The sequence below is a fragment of the Bubalus kerabau genome, chromosome 1, assembly GCF_029407905.1.
Source record: "Bubalus kerabau isolate K-KA32 ecotype Philippines breed swamp buffalo chromosome 1, PCC_UOA_SB_1v2, whole genome shotgun sequence".
NCBI lineage: Eukaryota > Metazoa > Chordata > Mammalia > Artiodactyla > Bovidae > Bubalus > Bubalus kerabau.
In genome coordinates, this window is record NC_073624.1 from 185,639,137 (window position 1) to 185,660,530 (window position 21,394).

Consider the following 21,394-nt stretch of genomic DNA (forward strand, 5'->3'; position numbering starts at 1 on the left):
TTTTCTTCCAAGGAGCAAGTGCCTTTTAATTTCATGGCTGCAGTCAGGTCCAGACTACTCTATTTCAAATAGCCAGGGGACTTCTTTGGCTGTTCAGTAGTTTGAGCACCGCAGAATTGACGCTTAAGAACTGTGGTGCTGGAGAAGACTCTTGAGAGTCTCTTTGCAATGAGATCAAACAAGTCAATCCTAAAGGAAATCAACCCTGAATATTCATTAGAAGGACTGATGCTGAAGCTGAAGCTCCAATATTTTGGCCACCTGATGCGAAGAGCCGACTGACTGGAAAAGACTCTAATGCTGGGAAAGATTGAAGGAAGGAGAAGGGGACGACAGAGGATGAGATGGTTGGATGGCATCACCAACTCAATGGACTTGAGTTTGAGCAAACTCCGGGAGATAGTGAAGGACAGAGAAGCCTGTCCTATGCACACTGCAGTCCATGGGGTCGCAAAAAATCGGACACGAATGAGCAACTGAACGACAACAGCAATCCTGTTTGATCCCTGGTTGGGGAACTAGGATCCCACCTGCCACGTGGCATGGCAAAGCTTTTTAAAATAAATAAATAAAATTTCCATCCTCCCCTCATTCCATATCTCCTTTCTTCAATTTATTTTTCTTCTTAATACTTATCACCATGTAACATGCTATACATTTTCTCTGTTTACTGTGTCTTTCTCACAGACACTGTGCCAGCTCCATTAGGGCAAAACACGTTTGTCCCCAGTGCTTGGAACGGGGCCAGGCACACAGTAGGTGCTCAATTCATTGACGAATAGATGAATTGCTGTTAAGTAAATGAGATGGTCTAACGAGAAGAGGAAGTGGGTGGCGGGGAAGAAGAGGAAAGTTGTCTCTCATCACGTCCACAGCTCCCTTTGACTCCTCCTTTGAATCGCTTATCTTCCAGGACAAAACCTCGAGGACACCCCCAGGGGACCTCTCAGACTTCAAGAGTCTCGCACAGGACAGGGGGGACTCAGCAGCCGGGAACACCGTCCTTTCCTCCCGGGGGCTGCTCTCTGATTCGCCACCAGGGGCGCTTCTCCCTAGCCAAATCCCAGGGTGCAAGGCTGGTCCAGGTATTACTTGGGAAGCAATTTTTCTTTAGAAAAAAAGAAACAAAAAGTCATATCTAGCTTTTTCTAACTGTTACAAAAATTTTTAATTAGCACCAGCCCACCAATATTGAATCCACCAACATATTTTTACTTGAATCTTTTACGTATTCAAAAATTTTATTTTCACCTTTTAACTTGGAGCAGTGTGAACCAAGAAGTAGGGAGATACTACTCAACTGTACACCTAAAAGGGGTAAAGATGGTAAATTTTGCATGATGTATCTCTTCCTGCTGGTCTTCCCAGTGGTCACGAATGGTTGTGAGAACTGAAACATAAAGAAGGCAGAACAACAAAGAATTGATGTCTTTGAACTGTGGTGCTAGAGAAGACTCCTGAAAGTCCCTTGGACATGAAGGAGATCAAACCAGTCAACCTTTAGGGAAATCAACCCTGAATATTCACTGGAAGAACTGATGCCAAAGCTGAAGCTCCAGTATTTTGGTCATCTGACTCGAACAGACAACTCATTGGAAAAGCCCCTGATGCTGGGAAAGATCAGGGGCAGAAGAAGAGGGCATCAGAGGATGAGATGGCTGGATGGCATCACTGATACAATAAACATGAACTTGGGCAAACTCCGGGAGATGGTGAAGGACTGGGAAGTCTGGCATGCTGCAATCCATGGGGTCCCAAAGAGTCGGACACGACTGGGCGACAGAAGAACAACAACATATTTTCCTAAAATGAAAAAAAAGATTGTATAATCTGAACACCAGTTATCAAGTCTATTTTGTTTCATCTCCCACCTGGGTTCCCACTTCCTCCCAGTTGGATTATTTTGAAGCAAATCCCGGCCATTTCATTATCAGTAGATATTTGAGTATGCATTCTAGGAGACACAAATCACTTTTTTAGGACATTTCTTTAAAAAAAAAATACCCATATGTTGGGACTTCCCTGGTGGTCCCATGGCTAAGACTCTGTGCTCCCAATACTGGGTTTCATCGCTGGTCAGGGAGCTAAATCACACATGCCACAACTAAGACCCAGTGCGTACAAATAAATTTTTTTAATTAAATTAAATTAAAAAATAAAAACACCCATATAACATTATCACACTTTTAAATTTCTACATCATCCAATGTCCAGTAATTTAATGTCCATAAATTTTATGATTTGTTGTTATCCTTTGTTTTATTTTAGAGATAGTTTGAATCAAGTTTCTCAAATATCCATACGTTACCTTTGGTTGAAATGTTTTTAAATCTCTTTTGGGGACTTTCCTGGTGATTCAGTGGTTAAGACTCTGTGCTCCTAGTGCAGGGGGTGAGGGTTTGATCTCTATTCAGGGAACTAGATCCTACATGCCACAGCAAAAGCTCCTGTATACCTCAACTAAGACTTGGTGCAGCCAAATAAATAAGTATTTTTTAAAATTGCCATTAAATCTCTTTTAAACTAAAAATTCCTTGACACACCCCTTTCCCAGTTTGGAGGCAGTTCATTGTTCCATGTCCACTTCTGCTTCTTTTTTTTTTTTTTTTTACTTTACAATATTGTAGTGGTTTTGCCATACATCAACATGAATCTGCCACAGATGTACACGTGTTCCCAATCCTGAACCCCCCTCCCACCTCCCTCCCTGTACCATCCCTCTGGGTCATCCCAGTGCACCAGCCCCAAGCATCCTGTATCATGCATTGAACCTGGACTGGTGATTCGTTTCACATATGATAATATACATGTTTCAATGCCATTCTCCCAAATCATCCCACCCTCTCCCTCTCCCACAGAGTCCAAAAGACTGTTCTATACATCTGTGTCTCTTTTGCTGTCTCGCATACAGGGTTACCATTTTTCTAAATTCCATATATATGCGTTAGTATAGCGTATTGGTGTTTTTCTTTCTGGCTTATTTCACTCTGTATAATAGGCTCCAGTTTCATCCACCTCATTAGAACTGATTCAAATGTATTCTTTTTAATGGCTGAGTAATATTCCATTGTGTGTATGTACCACAGCTTTCTTATCCCATTGTCTGCTGATGGACATCTAGGTTGCTTCCATGTCCTGGCTATTATAAACAGTCCATGTCCACTTCTAACTGTTGCTTTTTGACCTGAATACAGATTTCTCAGGAGGCAGGTAAGGTGGTCTGGTATTCCCATCTCTTTAAGAATGTTTCAGTTTGTTGTAATTCACATAGTCAATGGCTTTAGCATAGTCAATAAAGCAGAAGTAGATGTTTTTCTGGAACTCTCTTGCTTTTTCTCTGATCCAATGGATGTTGACAATTTGATCTGTGGTTCATCTACCTTTTTAAAATCCAGCTTGAACATCTAGAAGTTCTTGGTTCACAGACTGTTGAAGTGTACCTTGACTGAAACTAAAATTGTCTCACCATCTTTTTGTTGTTTTTAGTTTTCTACTTAAAAAAAAAAAAAAAGATTTGTCCGCTAGTATCTCTCACAGTTTGGATTGGGCTGACCCCCACCCCTGTGGTGTCCTTTAAGATGTTCCCCTGTCTTCTGTATTTTGTGAAAATTGGCAGCTGGATCTAGGTCTAGATCTAGATCAATGCTGTGTAATAAAAATATAACGTGAGCCACAAATACGAATCACAAGTTTAATTTAAATTTTTCTAGTAAATTAAATTTACTCTACTAAAAGTAAATTAAAGAAGACAAAATTTGTTTTAATCATTTGTAACTATTTATTTATTTATTTTGGCTGTACTGGGTCTTCCTTACTTTTGCCTGGGCTTTCTCTAGTTTCTCTCTCCATCACAGAGCTCAGGCTTCTCATTGCAGTGGCTAGTTTCGGAGCACAGGCTCCAGGCACTCCGACTTCAGCAGCTGTAGCACATGGGCTCAGTAGTTGTGGCCAGCAGGCTTAGTGGCTCAGCGCCATGTGGGATCTTCCAGAACCAGGGATCGAACCCGTGTCTCCTGCACTGCAGGCAGATTCCCATCTGCTGCACCACCAGAGAAGTCCCAGTTTTATTCATTTTTAATAATTAATTGTATTGAAATATAACTGATTTATGATGTGTTAATTCCTACTCTACAGCAAAGTGATTCAGTTATGCATACATATATATCCTTTTTCATATTCTTTTCCATTGGTTTATCATAGGATATTGAATACAGTTCTTTGTGCTATACAGTAACGTGTTGTTTACCCAACCTGTATATAAGAGTTTGTATCCTCTAAGCCCAAACTCCCAACCCATCCCTCGCCCACCCCTCCCCTTTGGCAACCACAGGTCTGTCTCTATGTCTGTGAATCTATTTCTGTTTCATAGATAAGCTTGTGTCATATTTTAGATTCTACATATAAATGAAATCATATGGTATTTGTCTTTCTCTTTATTTTCTCTCTTTAGTTTAATCATTAATTTCAATCTAACACACCCAAAATTTGATGATTTCAACATGCAATACATATAAAAAACTTAGATATTTTACTTTTTTTTTTTTAACAAGTCTTCCTAATGTGATGTGTTGTTTATACTTAGAACACATCACATGACAACTTGGAATGGCCACCTTTCAAGTGTCTGACAGCCACAGGTGACTCATTGCTACTATTTTGGATTTTGAACATTCTAGAGATTTTTTTTTAGATTCAAGTTTGATTTTTCAGCAAGGTTACTTCATCAGCGGTGATGGGCACTGTCAAGCAGAGATGCAGAATTTCCTCCTTTTGTAATCCGAACACGAACAAATATCTTCATGAATAAATGAACGGGCCCACAGACATCCTGCCTGAGGTTGTTAATCCATTTCTGTGTTTCTCACCAGCCTCTTTTCTCATAAACATGTTTAAAAAGAAACATTGGAACTGAATCACTTTGCTATACACTTTAAAATAACATAACATTATAAATTAGCTGTACTTTAACTTTTAAAAAAAGAAAGAAACATTGGAATGTTACTGGACACGCTGTTTGAATTTCTTACTTAACACAGCCTATATTTCTCAGAGGTCACTAAGTACTTCCTTGAAATAATTTGCAATTTGAAAGCGGGTTTGGCACGTTACACTGGATAGCCACACTCTCGTGCTGGAACACTTAGGTTGTTTCCAGACTGTAAGCCAGTCATTTACAATAAATCACTGGTTAGGGAAGTGATGTAATTGATTCATTAATATATTGTTGTTCAGTTGCTGTCAAGTTATGTCTGACTCTTTGTGACCCCATGGACTGCAGTATGCCAGGCTCCTCTGTTCTTCATCATCTCCTGGAGTTTGCTCAAACTCAAGTCCATTGAGTTGATGATGCCATCCAACCATCTCATCCTCTGTCACCCCCTTCTTCTCCTGCCTTCAATCTTTCCTAGCATCAGAGTCTTTTCCAGTGAGTTAGCTCTTTGCTTCAGGTGGCCAAAGTACTAGAGCTTTAGCATCAGTCCTCCCAATGAATATTCAGGACTGATTTCCTTTAGGATTGACTGGTTTGATCTCCTTGCTGTCCAAGGGACTCTCAAGAGTCTTCTCCAGCAACACAATTCGAAAGCATCAATTCTTCAGTGCTCAGCTTTATAGTCCAACTCTCACATCCATACATGACCGCTGGAAAAACCATAGCTTAGGCTATATGGACCTCTGTTGGCAAAGTGATGTTTCTGCTTTTGAATATGCTGTTAAGGTTTGTCATAGCTTTCCTTTCAAGGAGTAAGCATGTTTTAATTTCAGGGCTGTAAGATGTTGTAATTTGCATCAAATAACTAAGCATGAAAATAAAACCATAAATGTTCTGCAACAGAGTAGAAAAGGAAAATCTTACCTTGCAATAAAGATTTTCTGTGACTTAAAACCTAGAAGAAATTTTTTTGGTCTTTATTATTTGAATTATAGTTGATTTACAATGTAGTGTTAGTTTCAGGTTACAGAAAGGTGACTCAGTGATATAAATATATATATACTTACTATTGCCAGTGATTGTGAATATGTATAAGGGGAACTGGATGGCTAAGTGACAGGAGTACTAGGGAAATTTAAATTAAAATTTTTAATTAAATTTTTTTTCTCCAAGAGTAATCAAAGCACTATTCCATCAAAAACTTGTACCTGACATTGGATGCACATACTAAGTGAAGCAGATCAGAAACTGAGGCAAATACCATATAATATCATTTATATGTGGAAGCTAAAATTAGATCCAAATGAACTTATCTACAAAACTGAAGCAGACTCACAGACATAGGGAACAGACTTGAGGTTGCCAAGGGGGCAGAAAGGATTGGGAGTTTGGGATTAGCAGATGCAAACTATGATATATAGCATGGCTAAAGAACAAGGTTTTATTGCACAGCACAGGAACTATATTCAGTGTTCTATGATAAACCATAATGGAAAGAATATAAAGAAGAATATATATATATATATATATATATATATATATATATATATATTCCTGAATCACTTTGCTGTTCAGCAGAAATTAACACATTGTAAATAAAATATACTTCAATTAAAAAAAAAAACTTCTTGAAAGTTGTATGTGAATTGTCCATAGGAACTGTATTTTTTAAAAGATTTTTGTTGTTGTTGTGGACAATTTTTAAAGTCTCTACTGGATTTGTTACAGTATTTTACAATATATGTTGTTACAATTTCTATTTTATGTTTTGGTTTTTGGCAATGAAGCATGTGGAATCTTAGCTCCCCAACCAGGGATTGAACTCACACCATCTGCATTGGAAGATGAAACCATTGAACCACTGAACCACCAGGGGAGTCCCAGAAGCTTTTATTTTTAATAAGTGAAGACCAGAAACAACTCAAATGTTCTTCAACAGATGAATGGATTTCATTTGTTGGTTTATCCATATCGACATTAAAAATAACCATACTATTGATACACATTGCAACATGCTGCTGCTGCTGCTAAGTGGCTTCAGTCGTGTCCAACTCTGTGCGACCCCATAGACGGCTGCCCACCAGGCTCCCCCGTCCCTGGGATTCTCCAGGCAAGAACACTGGAGTGGGTTGCCATTTCCTTCTCCAATGCATGAAAGTGAAAAGTGAAAGTGAAGTCGCTCAGTCGTGTCGGACTCTTAGTGACCCCATGGACTGCAGCCCCCCAGGCTCCTCTGTTCATGGGATTTTTCCAGGCAAGAGTACTGGATGACTTTCAAAATAATCATGCTGAGTGAAAAAAAAAAAAAAAGTGGACCAAAAAAAAAGAGTTCATTCTATGTGATTCCATTTATATAAAATTCTAGGAAATGCAAACTTATCTGTAGTGACAGAAAGCAGGATGTGGTTATCTGGGAAAGATGGGAGGAGCCAGTGGGAGCTTCCTAAGAGGGACAAGGAAACTTTGGGCTGTGATAGAGATTTCTATTACCTTTATTATGCTGATAGAGTCACAGGTGTTTACATAGGTCAAAGTTGATTAGATCATGCACCTGAAGTATGTACAGATTGCTGTGCTATGCTAAGTCATATCTGACTCTTTGTGACTCCATGGACTGTAGCCCTCCAGGTTCCTCTGTCCGTGGAATTCTCCAGGCAAGAATATTGGAGTGGGTAGCCATGTCCTTCTCCAGGGGATCTTCCCCATCCAGGAATCGAACCCGTGTCTGCCTGTGTCTCTTGAACTGCAGGCAGAATTCTTTTACCCACTGAGCCACCTGGGAAGCCCCGTCATTACCTAATCACCTCCCAAAGTCCCCACCTCCAATTACCATTAGATTGGGGTTTTAGGGCTTCAATATATGAATTAAATTTTTTAATATTTATATTTTATTGAAGTATAGTTGACTTACAATGTTTCGGGTACACAGAAAGATGATTCAGTTATACATATACACATAATATTTTTGAAATTATCTTTCATTATAGTTTGTTACAAGATAACTATTGACTACAGTTCCCTGGGCTATACAGTAAATCTTTGTCGCTCATTGCACTCAACATATGAATTTTAAGAGAATCCAAACATTCAGTTCATAACAATTTTGAAGTTTTGAAAAGAAATATGTTTAGACCCACAAAGAACTTCAAAAATGACTATGAATAAACCTGAATAAACACTCTTGAACAAAGTTTAAGGTGAACACATGATTAAGGAAAGGGAGACTTTTCCAGCTATGGGTTTTGATCTTTTATTTTCAAAAATATTTATTTGGCTGCACTGGGCCTCAGTTGCGACATGTGACACTCAGGATCTTTTTATTATGGTTGTGGTAGGTGGGGTCTTTTAGCTGAGGCATGATTCGGGCTCTTAGTTGCAGCCTCTTAGCTGTGGCATGCGGGGTCTAGTTCTCTGACCAGGGCTGGAACCCCGGCCCCCTGCATTGGGACCACGGAGTCTTAGCCACTGGGCCACCAAAGAAGTCCTTCTGGCTATGGTTTTTAGACTTTTGGGGCTTGGCACAATGCTAATGCCTCACCCATTCAAAACTGTAATTTACAAAGTGAAAGTGAAAGTCATGTCCAACTCTTTTGGACTCCATAGAGTATACAGTCCATGGAATTCTCCAGACCAGAATACTGGAGTGAGTAGCCTTTCTCTTCTCCAGGGGATCTTCCCAACCCAGGGATCGAACTGGGGCCTCCAGCATTGGAGGCAGGTTCTTTACCAGCTGAGCTACCAGGGAAACCCGTAACTTACAAAAACAGGCAAGATTTTTAAAAAAATTAAGATTCATTAGTTAGGAACTTGAGAGAACAAGTTTCAAATCTTGGCCTTTCCAAGCTGTCTTCAGTCAAGTATGTGAACATTTCAGAACCTCACAACTTTCCAGTCAGTCCAAAAGAGAAAGGAACACTTTCATTTTCAGGGCTGATTTGAGAGTGACAAAGGACTGGACTGTGCATGTGCCTAATGGGATCAAGGTGAATGCTAAGTTAATGTGCCCTGTTGCACTTATTATTCTTTCCTGAGGGAGTTCAGGGCTGTTTGCCCTGGGGTCCAAAGGTTGTAGGTTTACACGCACGCAAGCACCCTGGCTAACAGGACTGGGTGGGAGGTGAGAGGAGGTGGGAAGAATGACTTGGGCAGAGTCCATGCCATTTCTTTGCGGAGGCTCAGCCCAGAATCTGAGTCATCCTTTCTGGTCTGAGCCGCCTGCCCTAAAGCTGACTTTCCCTGGTGACTTGGATGTGACTAGATTCTGACAGGAAAGGTGGTGAGGGGGCCGTTCCTGGACAGAGACTCTGCAGCTTCTTTTAGGATGTCTACACACAGAGTCCCAATGTCCCTCTGGCCTGGTCCAGGAAAAAACAGACACACATCCCAGGCTACAGTGCGTTATTCACTGTCTTCCCCAATCTGGGTCACTCACTCCAGACACTTTTCGTCTGGATAATATTATGACTCCTCAGTCTCAGCCGCCCCCTGCCCCCCACCAAAAGCCTTTCCTTCTGGGGGTAGCCCCTTCTCTGCCACCTTCTGTGCTTCCCATTGCAGCACCAATCACCCAATACTAAAGCCAAGTGGTTAGGGGTTGCCTAGCAGGCCACTGGTTAAAACTCCAAGCTTCCATTCAGGTGGCCTGGGTTCGATCCCTGGTCGGGAAACTAAGATCCCACCTGCTGTGTGACAAAAAAAAAAAAAAAAAAAAAAGTTAAGTGGTTAAATATGGAGCAAAGAGAACAGACTTGTGGTTGTCAAGGGGGAGTGATGTGGGAGAGGGGTGGACTGGGCAGATGCAAGCTGTTATATATAGGAAAGATAAACAGCAAGATCCTACTTTGGGCTTCCTTGGTGGTTCAGATGGTAAAGAATCCACCTGCAGTGCAAGAGACCTCGGTTCAATCCCTGGGTTGCAAAGATCCTTTGGAGAAGGAAATGGCTACCGACTCCAGTATTCTTGGGGCTTCCCTGGTGGCTCCGATGGTAAAGACGTCATCTGCAATGCAGGAGACTCGGGTTCAATCCCTGGAGATCCCCTGGAGAAGGGAATGGCTACCCACTCCAGTATTCTCACCTGGAGAATCCCATGGACAGAGGAGCCTAGCGGGCTACAGTCCATGGGGTCGCAAAGTCAGACACGACAGAGGTGACTAATACTTAAGGAAACACAACAAGGAAATTCACCATGTGATCCTGGATGGAACGCCAGAGATAAAACATTGCTGTAAAGGACATGATGGGCATAGTTGATGAAACTGGAATCTGGACCATGGATTAGATAACAGCATTATGTCAGGGTCAAACTTCCTCAAGTTGCTATCTGTGCTGCAATTACATAAGTGAATGTCCTTGTTCTTAGTAAAAGCACTAATCAAGTCTGCAGCAGAATCAAATCTGCAACATATCCTGAAGTGGTTCAGAAAAAAAAAATTGCATGATTATCTTTTTTTTTTCCCCTCTGTGTATATTTTATACACTGTGTGGATCACAACAAACTGAAAAATTCTTAAAGAGATGGGAATACCAGACCACCTTACCTGCCTCCTGAGAAAATTATATGCAGGTCAAGAACCAACTGTTAGAACTGGACATGGAACAACAGACTGGTTTGAAATTGGGAAAGGAGTACTTCGAGGCTGTATATTGTCACCCTGCTTATTTAACTTATATGCAGAATACATCATGCGAAATGCTGGGAGGGATGAAGCACAAGCTGGAATCAAGATTTCTGGGAGAAATATCAATACGCTCAGATGTGCAGATGACACCACCCTTATGGCAGAAAGCGAAGAGGAACTAAAGAGCCTCTTGATAAAAATGAAAGAGGAGAGTGAAAAAGCTGGTTTAAAATTCAACATTCAAAAAACAATGAACATGGCATCTGGTCCCATCACTTCATGGCAAATAGACCGGGAAACAATGGAAACAGTGACAGATTTTACTTTCTTGGGCTCCAAAATCACTGCAGATGGTGACTACAGGAATGAAATTAAAAGACGCTTACTCCTTGGAAGAAAAGCTATGACCAACCTAGACAGCATATTAAAAAGTAGAGACATTACTTTGCTGACAAAGGTTTGTTTAGTCAAAGCTATGGTTTTCCAGTAGTCATGTATGGATATAAAAGTTGGACCATAAGGAAAGCTGAGCACTGAAGAATTGGTGCTTTTGAACTGTGGTGTTGAAGAAGACTCTTGAGAGTCTCTTGGACTGCAAGGAGATCAAACCAGTCAATCCAAAAGGAAATCAGTCCTGAATATTCATTGGAAGGACTGATGCTGAAGCTGAAGCTCCAATACTTTGGCCACCTGATTCGAAGAACTGACTTATTTGAAAAGACCCTGATTCTGGGAAAGATTAAAGGCAGGAGGAGAAGGGGACAACAGAGGGTGAGATGGTTGGATGGCATTACCGACTCGATGGACATGAGTTTGAGCAAGCTCTGGGAGATGGTGAAGGACAGGGAAGCCTGGTATGCTGCAGTCCATGGGGTCGCAAAGAGTCGTACACAACTGAGCGACTGAATGGAACTGATTTGCTGCTGCTGCTCAGTGGCTTCAGTTTATTTATTTCTTTATTTTTGGCTGCGCTGGTTCTTTGTTGCTCCATGTGGGCTTTTCCTAGCTGTGGCGAGCGAGAGCTTCTCATTCTCTCCAGGGTGCATAGGCTTAGTAGTTGTGGCACAAGGGTCAGTTGCCCCATGGTATGTGGAATCTTCCCAGACCAGGGATCAGACCACTGTCTCTTGTATTGCAAGGCAGAATCTTAACCACTGGGCCACCAAGGAAGCCTTGAAATTACCTTTTTAAAAAGATCCTCATAGTGCATGCTCAGTGGTGTCCGACTCTTTGTGATCCCATGGACTATATAGCCCGCCAGGCTCCTCTGTCTGTGGGATTCTCCAGGCAAGAATACTAGAATGGATAGCCATTCCCTTCTCCAGGGGATCTTCCCAACCCAGGGATAGAACCTGGTCTCTTGCATTGCAGGTAGATTCTTTACCATTTGAATGAGGGAAGCCCCAGCCAGAACAAAACAGGTGCCAAAGAAACAATTCATCATGGTGATAAATTATTGCTGGAACAAAGGCATATTCCACAGAGCAGTTTTTAGGATATAGTCCAGGGTCAGTTCCAGGCTCCTGGAGAAACTCTTTTGTAGCTTGTTCACTACAGGAGTCTCTAAGAGCCTTGGGTGTATTCTGTGCCCTCTGAAACACAGCACAGAGATAGAAGCCCCTGAGAAGTGGATCAGGAAATGGCCATCAGGTTGAAAAAGTAATTGATCATTTTTCTCAGTTCAAGAAGCCAGGGAGGTGGGCTTCCCTTGTGGCTCAGTGGTACGGAATCCACCTGCTAATGCAGGGGACCCGGGTTCCATCCCTGGCCCGGGAAGATCCCACATGCCGAGGAGCAGCTAAGCCGGTGTGCCACAACGACTGCAACCCGTGCTCCCCAACAAGAGAAACCACTGCAATGAGAAGCCTGCGCACTGCAACTGAAAGAGGCCCACGAAGATCCAGCACAGCCAAAAATTAAATAAATAAATAAATATATATATCTTTGACAAAAGAAGAAGAAGCCAAAGAAAAGAGCCCATTCTGGGAGACCAGAGACCCTCACTCAAAAAGAGGCTGAGGCCTGGCAGCTGAACCAGCTGGCTGCCTGGGCAGATGGTGGCTGTCTAGATGTACTCCTTGCCAAGGTTTTGTTCCCGCCCTTCCCATCTGCCTGTCACAGCTGCCTGGATCTGCCATCCTGGTCTGGCTCAGCCAAGTGTATGAGTGGTGACCTGCACGTCAGCCCCAGGGCGGGGAGTTTCAGATTCCAGAGCCCCGCTGAGTCAACTCTGTTCTTCTTGCCTGTGCTCTCTCTGTCTGAGCCAATGTGCCCTGGGTTTTTCCTGGCAGGCAGGTTTTCTATGCCAGCCTCAATTTTTGTACAAGGTATAGGGAAGTTGGTGGGGCTGGAGGGGGAGGACTTCAGTAAAAGTTTGTCAGATAAGTGCTAAGCCTGGAGAAGGAAATGGTAACCCACTCCAGTATTTTTGCCGAGAAATCCCATGGACAGAGGAGCCTGGCAGGCTGCGGTCCATGGCGTCCCAAAGAGTCGGACAAGACTGAGCAGCTAAACAGTAGCAGCCCAAATCATGAACGTGGTCCACATCATGGCCTCAATTCAATTCTTCCTCTGTCCCAACTCTGCCCCTACCCCAGGCTCAGATGGTGGGGTCCTTCCACCACCCTGGGAACTCCATGTAGTAGAGCAGAGGGCCCTTTTTTTGAATTAATGAATACAGGAGAGGGAGACTGAACATAGAAGAACATTCTTCCATGCAGCCCCTCTTCCCTTCTGAGTTTTCTGCTTCAGTGCAGGCAAATACTCAAGACTCTGAAGACCCTGAGGGTGAGTGGGCAGTGGGGAGACAGGCCCCAGCTCGAGACTGAGCAAGACAGATCTGGGCCCTGCCACCAGGGCACTAAGTTTCAAGGAGTGGGATGAGGGAATCAGGCAAAGGGACTTCCTTGGTGGTCCAGTGGCTGCGACTCCGAGCTCGCAATGAAGGGGACCCAGGTTTGATCCCTGGTCAGGGAACTAAAGACCCTGCATGCCTCAACTAAGACCCAGCACACCCAAATTTAAAAAAGAAAACGAAAATCCCACCAACACATCTGCGATGATGAAGCCTTGAGCAGGAAGGAGAGCGGAAGCCTGGGAGATGCCTCCCCAGGGGGTCCAGCCTGGGCTTGATATGCTCTCCCGGAGGAGGGGATGTTTGCGTGCTTCCGGGCTTCCTGTCTGGTCCTGCTGGACTCAACATACCAGAACCCTCTTCTCTAGCTCTTGACTTGGAGAGTGGGGGTCAGGAATGCTGCCGAGCATGCCGTTCCTGCCGGCGCCGTTTCCCCACTGAACGTGGTTGGGGTGGGGTGGGGAGGGCCTCGGAATTCCGGTGCCTGGAAGGGGACCGCGGGGAGAGGAAGTCACGTCTCCCATGGTCAGCAGAGAAGGCACGACGGAAAACGCACATCAGGACCTGGTGAGAGAAGCCAGACTTTTGCACTTCCCACGGCTTCCCAGACCCGGCATAACTACCCTGCTTCCAGCGTACTGAACCCCAACCCCGGCCCCCACTCCCCGCCCCCGGAACTTCACGCGCCCCGCCTTCCAGGCTCCTCCTTCTTCGCGCGCGCAGCGCTTATAACAGAGGGCGTCGCACAGACGCACCAAGCCGAGGGCCGGGGGCTGTCATTCGAGTCTTTCCGCCGGCTTCTGCTCCGAAGCGAGTCCTCCGCCAGGGCCTTCGGGTTTCCAGCCCTCGCACCTCGACCCCAGAGTCTCTCTGGCGCCCCCTCATTCCTGCCTCTCCGAATCTCCGCGTTCCGAAGCCTGGACCACCAGGAAGGATGCGCTGTGCGCCGACAGCCGGAGCAGCCCTGATGCTGTGCGCCGCCACCGCCGGGCTGCTGAGTGCTCAGGGCCGCCCGGAGCCTCCCGAGACGCCGCGCTTTGCTTCCTGGGACGAGGTGAACGTGCTGGCGCACGGCCTCTTGCAGCTCGGCCACGGGCTGCGCGAACACGTGGAGCGCACCCGTGGGCAGCTGGGCGAGCTGGAACGGCGTCTGGGCGCGTGTGGGGCCGCCTGCAAGGATCCTGAGGGGTCCGCCGCGCCTCCGCGCGCCGAGGCCAATCTGGTCACTCCCGGCGGCAGCGACGCCTCCCCAGAAACCCTCCGCAGCTTGAAGGTACATACACGCTACTGCCCTGGAAGGGAGTGAACAAGAAGGGGCGCATCCCGAACACCCTGGTCTCTCCTTTGTGCCTGCATGCTCAGTCGCTCCGTGATATCCGGCTCTTTTGCTACCCCGTGGACTGTAACGAGCTTCCCTGGTGGCTCAGACGGTAAAGAACCCGCCTCAGTGCAGGAGACCCTGGGTTCGATCCCTGGGTTGGGAGGACATGACAACCCTCTCCGTTATTCTTGCCTGGAGAATCCCCATGGTCAGAGGAGCCTGGTAGGCTACAGTCCATGGGTTCGCAAAGAGTCGGACACGAGTGAGTGACTATGCACAGCACAGGACTGTAGCCCTCCAGGCTCCTCTGTCCATGGGATTCTCCAGGCAAGAACACTGGAGTGGGTTGCTATTTCCTCCTCCAGCGGATCTCCAGGGATCGAACCCGCTTCTCCTGTATCTTCTGCATGGACAGTCGAATTCTTTACCACTGAGCCACCAGGGAAGCCTGGGCTCTTCTGCCCCGGCCTCAAAGGATGGAGAGTTGGAAGCAGGACCAGCGGATGAATGGAGAAGGTGGTGGCAGAAGACTGGATCCTCACCAGACTTTTACACTCTCCCCAGACTCAGCTGGAGGCTCAGAACAGCAGGATCCAGCAACTCTTCCAGAAGGTGGCCCAGCAGCAGCGGCACTTGGAGAAGCAGCAGCTGCGAATCCAGAATCTACAGAGCCAGGTGCCAGTGCTTGCTCCAGATGGGGAGGGAGGTTCAAGGTGGACCCTGTGGGTCTGGCTGTGGAGCCAGGCAGGTTGAGCAGCCTGAACCAGCCAGACCTGACATCCTCCTCCTGGTCCTGTCCTAGATGGATCACCTGGCCCCCAGGCACCTGGGCCACGAGATGGCCAAGCCTGCCAGGAGGAAGAGGCTGCCCAAGATGGCCCAGCTTGCTGGCCCAGCTCACAATATCAGCCGCCTACATAGTGAGTGTCCAACCTTTTGCTGGTCTCTAGCAAACTCCCCCCCACCCCCACCCTCATTCCCCGACTTACCATTCTTTCTCCTTTCCTTGTTGGGTCCAACTTACTGAGAAAGAGAGAGGCTCTGGCTGTGCATCCTCGTGGGAGAACAGGTCTCTGGTGAAGGGGTGACCAGGACATCCCCCTCTTCAGCCCTTACCCTTCCTCTCTGGGCTCCCCTCAAACCCTTCTTCCCAGAAAGTCAGTGAGATTTTCCCAAAGCCTCGAGAGCCACTAACTGGAGCAGGGGTTGGGAAAGTGGGTTCAAGAGGGGGTTGAGCTGCAAGGGTGTGGGGAAAGGGCTGGTATGGCTCAGGGACACCTTCCTGGGGGGTTGGACCCTTGCAGAAGGGCGGGATGTTGGACAAAAGGGTGCCAGTTTGGGAGACTGGAGCCCCCCTTGGGTTAAAAGAGAACGGCTGCCAGGGAGGGGGATGTTCTGACGTTTGGGGCCACCAGGTGTTTGTTGTTGTTTGTTTGTTTGTTTGTTTCTGCATCACTTGGCATGTGGGATCCTAGTTCCCTGACCAGGGATTGAACTCACACCCCATGCACTGAAAGCACAGAGTCTTAACCACAGGCCGGCCAGGGAAGTCTGGGCCCTCATTTTAGAGTGTGGATCTGGGAAGAGAGTCTAAGGCAGGGAACCCCCATCTCCCCGGCCAGTCACACCATTCACTCTTACATCTCTTAACAAGTCTGGGGCCCTTGATCCATGCACCTTGCCTGGCTCTCACGGCTCTATTGACCTGGAAGTGCTGATCGCCCCTTCTCACCCTGCCCCGACTCCTGCAAGTTCTAGATCCTTTATTGTGTGTGCCCCAGAGCACCCCAGATCTACAAACCAGCATGTCTGTAGGTGTCTGACCCTGGCTCCCAGCTCCCCAATGTCTCTGTCCCACCCTAAGTTCACAGGTCCAGACCTGGCTGGCTTCCCCGTGGTCCTCCTACCCCATCCCCCCACTGGCATCTGCAGCAGTCTACAGCCAACTGGGTGAAAGTTCGAATCCCCCTCTTCACACCCGCCCTCGGGCTGGTTGCTGGCTTCCAGCCCTCTGGTCTTGAGGGCTCTCCCACCTCTTGGTCCCACCACCTCCCCCACCAGGAAGGGGAAGGGTCCGCTACACCCTCCCAAATGGTAGCCCTGCCATGAGGGGCTTCTGGGAGGGGCCGGCAGGCAAAGGTCCCACCTCAGGAATGTGATGGGGGAGGGGGGGTCATGTGTAGGTTGGGGGACTCCAGGCTCAGCCCTGCCAAGCCGGAGAAAGGTCAGAGCTGAGGAGACAAACAGCTGGTGCTAATGGAAGCCACACTGGTGGTTTGGCCGGCTGCCTGTTGCGATTGGAAGAGAGGAAAGTAGGCGAAAGGGGAGCTGCCTGAGGGGCCAGGAAATGTCACCAGTCACTCTGGGCCCGCCCCCACCCCCACAGCGCTAACATGTTCACCCCACAACCTGAGCCTACCCTTCCCCCTTCAACCTTTCCCCTACTTTTCCTGCTGGGGTGGGGGCCAGGGACTTCCCCAGTCTGCAGACATGCCCAAGCCATCCCTCCATCCCTCCCTCCTTCACTTTTCAATCCTTCCTTCTCCCTCAGATGCCCGGGACCCCGGGTGGGGCCTCTGTGGTGCCCTCCAAACCCTATCCAGGCCTGATGCTCACCCGCGGCTGGAGGAAGCAGAGCCCCTTCCTGTTTCTCTCTGTTCTGGCCCCACCCCCACTCTGGTCCAGCTCCTTCAATCATTCTTTCATGGCATCTTTATTAAACATCTGCTGTGGGCTGGCATCAGCTGGTGCCAGATGGTGGGCAGAGAGCCATTCCTCATCCCTGACTTCAGGGACCTCATACAGTATGGGAAGTTGTGGAGAGATCACAGATGGCCCCAGTGTTGGGGAGTAGGAAGTCCTCAGTGGCCCTTAGCCTGGTCTTGGGCTAATGATGGCCAAAATCTTGGCCTTCTCTGCCCACTGAAGCCGAAGAAAAAAATACAGAGACAGAGTTTGGAGGGAATAGAAAGGTGGCTTTAATTCTCAGCCAGCAAAGAGTTTCGAAACACGGTAGGCTCATGCCTCAAGAACTGTGCCCCTCCCCACGCCCATGATGAGTCTCGGGCCTTATATAAGGCAAAGGCTCATAGTCAGGGGTCGATGATGAGGAATAAAGGCAATAGGGTCTTGATTTCTTCCTCTTGCATTGTTTCTAAGACAGTCATACTCTGGTGTTGGTAACTCAGTGATTGAGTCTGGCTGTTCGGTGGCTCTGTGGTCTTCTTTCCAGTGTGTAACTACAAGGGGAAGGGTGTTTTAAGGGTAAACCCCAGAAAGGCCGAAGAGCAAGCTTCGTTACAGACAAGCAGAGTTAGGAGCAGTTAAAGTAAGAAAAAGGAAACAACTAGGAATGTTCAGGCCTGATCACTGTTCTCTTTATCTTCTTTGTTCTCAGGAAAGGGAAAGAAAAAAACTCATTTCTCTTTTTTCCCTATTTATTGCAACAGGATGTGGAGGGGAGAGGGGAGGGATGGGTGTCAAAGACATCATCCTTTCCAGAAGCTGGGACTTTTAATATGAGGCAGAGAACTGCATGAGGGAAGAGGAACATGCTAGAATACTAGCATGTTCAAAGACCCTGTGGCCAGAGCGTGTGTGCTACCAGGAAGGCTGTGTGGCCAGAGGATGGGGGTTCAGGGTGGGAGGAGGGGGGATGGGTCTGGCTGGTCCTGGGGAGTCATGGGCAACTTTAGGCAAGTGGAAGGGGGCACGGTGAGCTGAGGAGTGCCCCCTCCTGCCCCTGTCACATGCTGCCTAGCCCCGAGACATGCCTGTTTCCTGAGACGGGGCATCTAGGACGGCTCTCCGTTTCAATCCCCCCCATCTTTTGTCTGTCCTTCAGAACTGCCCAGGGACTGCCAGGAGCTGTTTGAGGACGGAGAGAGGGAAAGTGGATTGTTCCAGATCCAGCCCCAGGGATCCCCGCCTTTCCTGGTTAACTGCCAAATGACCTCAGGTAGGGCTGGGCTGGCCCCCAGGTACCCCGAATATCACAGGCCTGGTTGTCTTTCCGTCAAGCGCAGCCACTTCTTATTCCCCACTTCCTTCTTCTTTGCTGGGTCCTGGGACAAAGATCTAGGCAGAACCCCCAGCTTACTGGCCAGCTCACCTTCTTTCTTTGCCAGTCTTCCTCCCATCCTGCTGGGGTGGGTGAGAGGAACCGTTCTCCCTGGGTTTAGAGGTGCTTTGGGGTTTAGGGAGCCAAACAGGGGAGGCAGGATCCCTTACAAGAAGAATCCTCCTGATGACCTCGCACTTTTCTGGGCAGATGGAGGCTGGACCGTAATTCAGAGGCGTCGGGATGGCTCCGTGGACTTTAACCAGCCCTGGGAAGCCTACAAAGATGGCTTTGGAGACCCCCAAGGTAGGTGTTTCCTGCAGGCCAGAGGCACAGCGGGGAGGAGGGTGTTACAGATCTGGGGGTCCTCTTCATGGATTGGCCTCTCCCATGGCAGGTGAGTTCTGGCTGGGCCTGGAGAAGGTGCATCGCATCCTTGGGGACCGTGGCAGCCGCCTGGCTGTGCAGCTGCAGGACTGGGAGGGCAATGCCGAGTCCTTGCAGTTCCCCATCCACCTGGGGGGTGAAGACACCGCCTACAGCCTGCAGCTCACGCCACCGGTGGCCAGCAAACTGGGCGCCACCACCTTCTCGCCCAGTGGCCTCTCCCTGCCCTTCTCCACTTGGGACCAGGACCACGACCTCCGCGGAGACAAGAACTGTGCCAGGAGCCTCTCTGGTAAGCGAGCCCTGTCCCTCTCCATCTTGCCCTTCTCCACACAGCTTTTCTGCATCCCTGCCCCGCCTTCAACCCCATCTGTTTCCATGCCATTGTTCTTTTTTTTGGTTTCTCCGGGTGTTAATTGAAGCATGTGGGATCTAGTTCCCTGACCAGAAATCAAACTCATGCCCCCTGCATTGGGAGCGCAGATTCTTAACCACTGGACCACCAGGGAAGTCCTTATTTCTGTGCCCCCTTCTCCTTACTTGCTCTGGACCCTTAGGCAACTGACAAGGCCTCCCCCCTTCATTTTCCCCATCTTTAAAATGGGTATAGAGATTTCCCTGGTGGTCCAGTGGTTGGGGATCTGAGCTTCCACTGTAGGGGACATGGGTTCAATCCTAGGTCAGGGAACTAGGATCCTGCATGGTGAGGCCAGAAAAAAAGAAAGGGTATAACCACCCTGCCCACACTACATGATTGCTATGAAAATATTAATACAATGAGACGACTCTGCCACAGGCTAGCCACCAAGACAAACTGAAGGCAGAGCCCACGACCTATGAAGTGAAACAGATGAAACTGCCTTGTGGTGGGTCGAAGAAGGATGGTCGTTTGTTGTTTAGTCACTGAGTCATGTCCAGCTCTTTGTGACCCCGAGGACTGTAGCCCGCCAGGCGCCTCTGTCCATGGGATTTCCCAGGCAGGAACACTGGAGTGGGTTGCCATTTCCGTCTTGGGAAGAAGGATGGAATAGTGATTAATTTCACATGGTTCAGTGTGATACAAACTAGTGAAACACACGACAGTCATAGGAAGGCTTTAATAAATGTTCACCATGTGGCAAGTGTGGAGAAGTAACTTGCCAGGGTCACAGACGTAAAAGCTGCAGTTATGCAGGATGGGGTGGGGAGGCGCCCTGAGCCCCTGAGGTGCCTTTGTCACAAGCTGGGGTTCCTCAGAACACAGTCTGACAACCACTGCCAAAGTTCTCTCGTCTAAAGCGGGTGATGGCCAATATGGCCAATACCCAGCCCCCTTCCCACCTCGGCCCCACTGGAGACCCAAGGACCCACGGGCTTGACCATGTCCCCTTTTCTCTGACCTTGGCAGGTGGCTGGTGGTTTGGCACCTGCAGTCATTCCAACCTGAACGGCCAGTATTTCCACTCCATTCCGCGGCAGCGGCAGCAGCGTAAGAAGGGCATCTTCTGGAAGACCTGGCGGGGCCGCTACTACCCACTGCAGGCCACCACCATCCTGGTACAGCCCACAGCGGCCCAAGCAGCCTCCTAGCCTCCTCTCTGGGGCCTGGTCTCAGGCCCCCAAAGGACAGTGACTCTTGTCCACGTGTGGCCACTCCCTGCCTGGGCAGGGGCTCCAGGCAAGGGCTGTCTGGAGCCTCGAGGACAGAGAAGATGCCCATGACTGGAGAGGTCCCCTTGATGAGTAGGGGAGGCTGCAGGAAATGCCCTCTGAGGAGAGCAGGGCTATAGGGCTGTTGGGCACAGACCCCGAAAACGTGGGACAGAGGGGCACTGAAACCCCTCCTCACCCGCCCAAGGAGCAGGGGATGCAGAGGGGACCCTGCGGGGGTGGGGCAGCCAGGCCGGCCCTCCATGGCCAGTGGATTCAGTCACATTGACTGGCTGGAGCTCCAGGGCTTCCCGTAGGCCTGGGCACCCTCACTGTATTGTGGGGCCTGGGTGCTGAGTCAGCTGGCGCCCACGGCGTCTGGGCGGAGCCCACAGAATTCTCGGAATAAAAGCAACTTCAAAACATTTCGTTCTTTTACGTCCTTTGGTTTGTTTTTCAAAGTGGACAGTTTTCAGAGTCCGCATAAACAGGCTCACAGGGTGGAGGGCGAATGCTCCAGGGCTCTTGAGGACAATGCTAGTTATCCCCACCATCTCCAACATCTGCTTTCAACTTCCTTCACTTATGGTTT

At 48.0% G+C, this 21,394-nt stretch overlaps 4 protein-coding genes across 6 annotated transcripts in view; 1 reads left to right on the plus strand and 3 right to left on the minus strand.

The window, feature by feature from the left end:
• The window catches only part of TIMM44 (translocase of inner mitochondrial membrane 44), a 369,417-nt gene that overhangs the window by 315,563 nt on the left and 32,460 nt on the right, over window positions 1-21,394 (minus strand). The window lies entirely within an intron of this gene.
• Window positions 1-21,394, minus strand: part of CD320 (CD320 molecule) — a 92,725-nt gene that overhangs the window by 38,885 nt on the left and 32,446 nt on the right. The window lies entirely within an intron of this gene.
• NDUFA7 (NADH:ubiquinone oxidoreductase subunit A7) overlaps window positions 1-21,394 on the minus strand; it is an 84,341-nt gene that overhangs the window by 30,494 nt on the left and 32,453 nt on the right. The gene's annotated exons all lie outside the window — the stretch shown is intronic.
• ANGPTL4 (angiopoietin like 4) lies at window positions 14,143-21,227 on the plus strand. The gene is made up of 7 exons (XM_055545787.1): window positions 14,143-14,678; window positions 15,291-15,401; window positions 15,529-15,646; window positions 18,571-18,684; window positions 18,997-19,092; window positions 19,184-19,465; window positions 20,561-21,227. The coding sequence occupies exons 1-7, from the start codon at window positions 14,340-14,342 to the stop codon at window positions 20,740-20,742; spliced, it is 1,242 nt and encodes a 413-aa protein (XP_055401762.1). The 5' UTR covers window positions 14,143-14,339; the 3' UTR covers window positions 20,743-21,227.

Excerpts from the sequence above, each read along its gene's own strand:
- ANGPTL4 (XM_055545787.1), top strand. The coding sequence starts at position 14,340 with ATGCGCTGTGCGCCGACAGCCGGAGCAGCCCTGATGCTGTGCGCCGCC. Across the intron at positions 19,093-19,183 it reads TGGCTTTGGAGACCCCCAAG|GTGAGTTCTGGCTGGGCCTG; the intron begins GTAGGTGTTTCC and ends CTCCCATGGCAG. Across the intron at positions 19,466-20,560 it reads CTGTGCCAGGAGCCTCTCTG|GTGGCTGGTGGTTTGGCACC; the intron begins GTAAGCGAGCCC and ends TGACCTTGGCAG.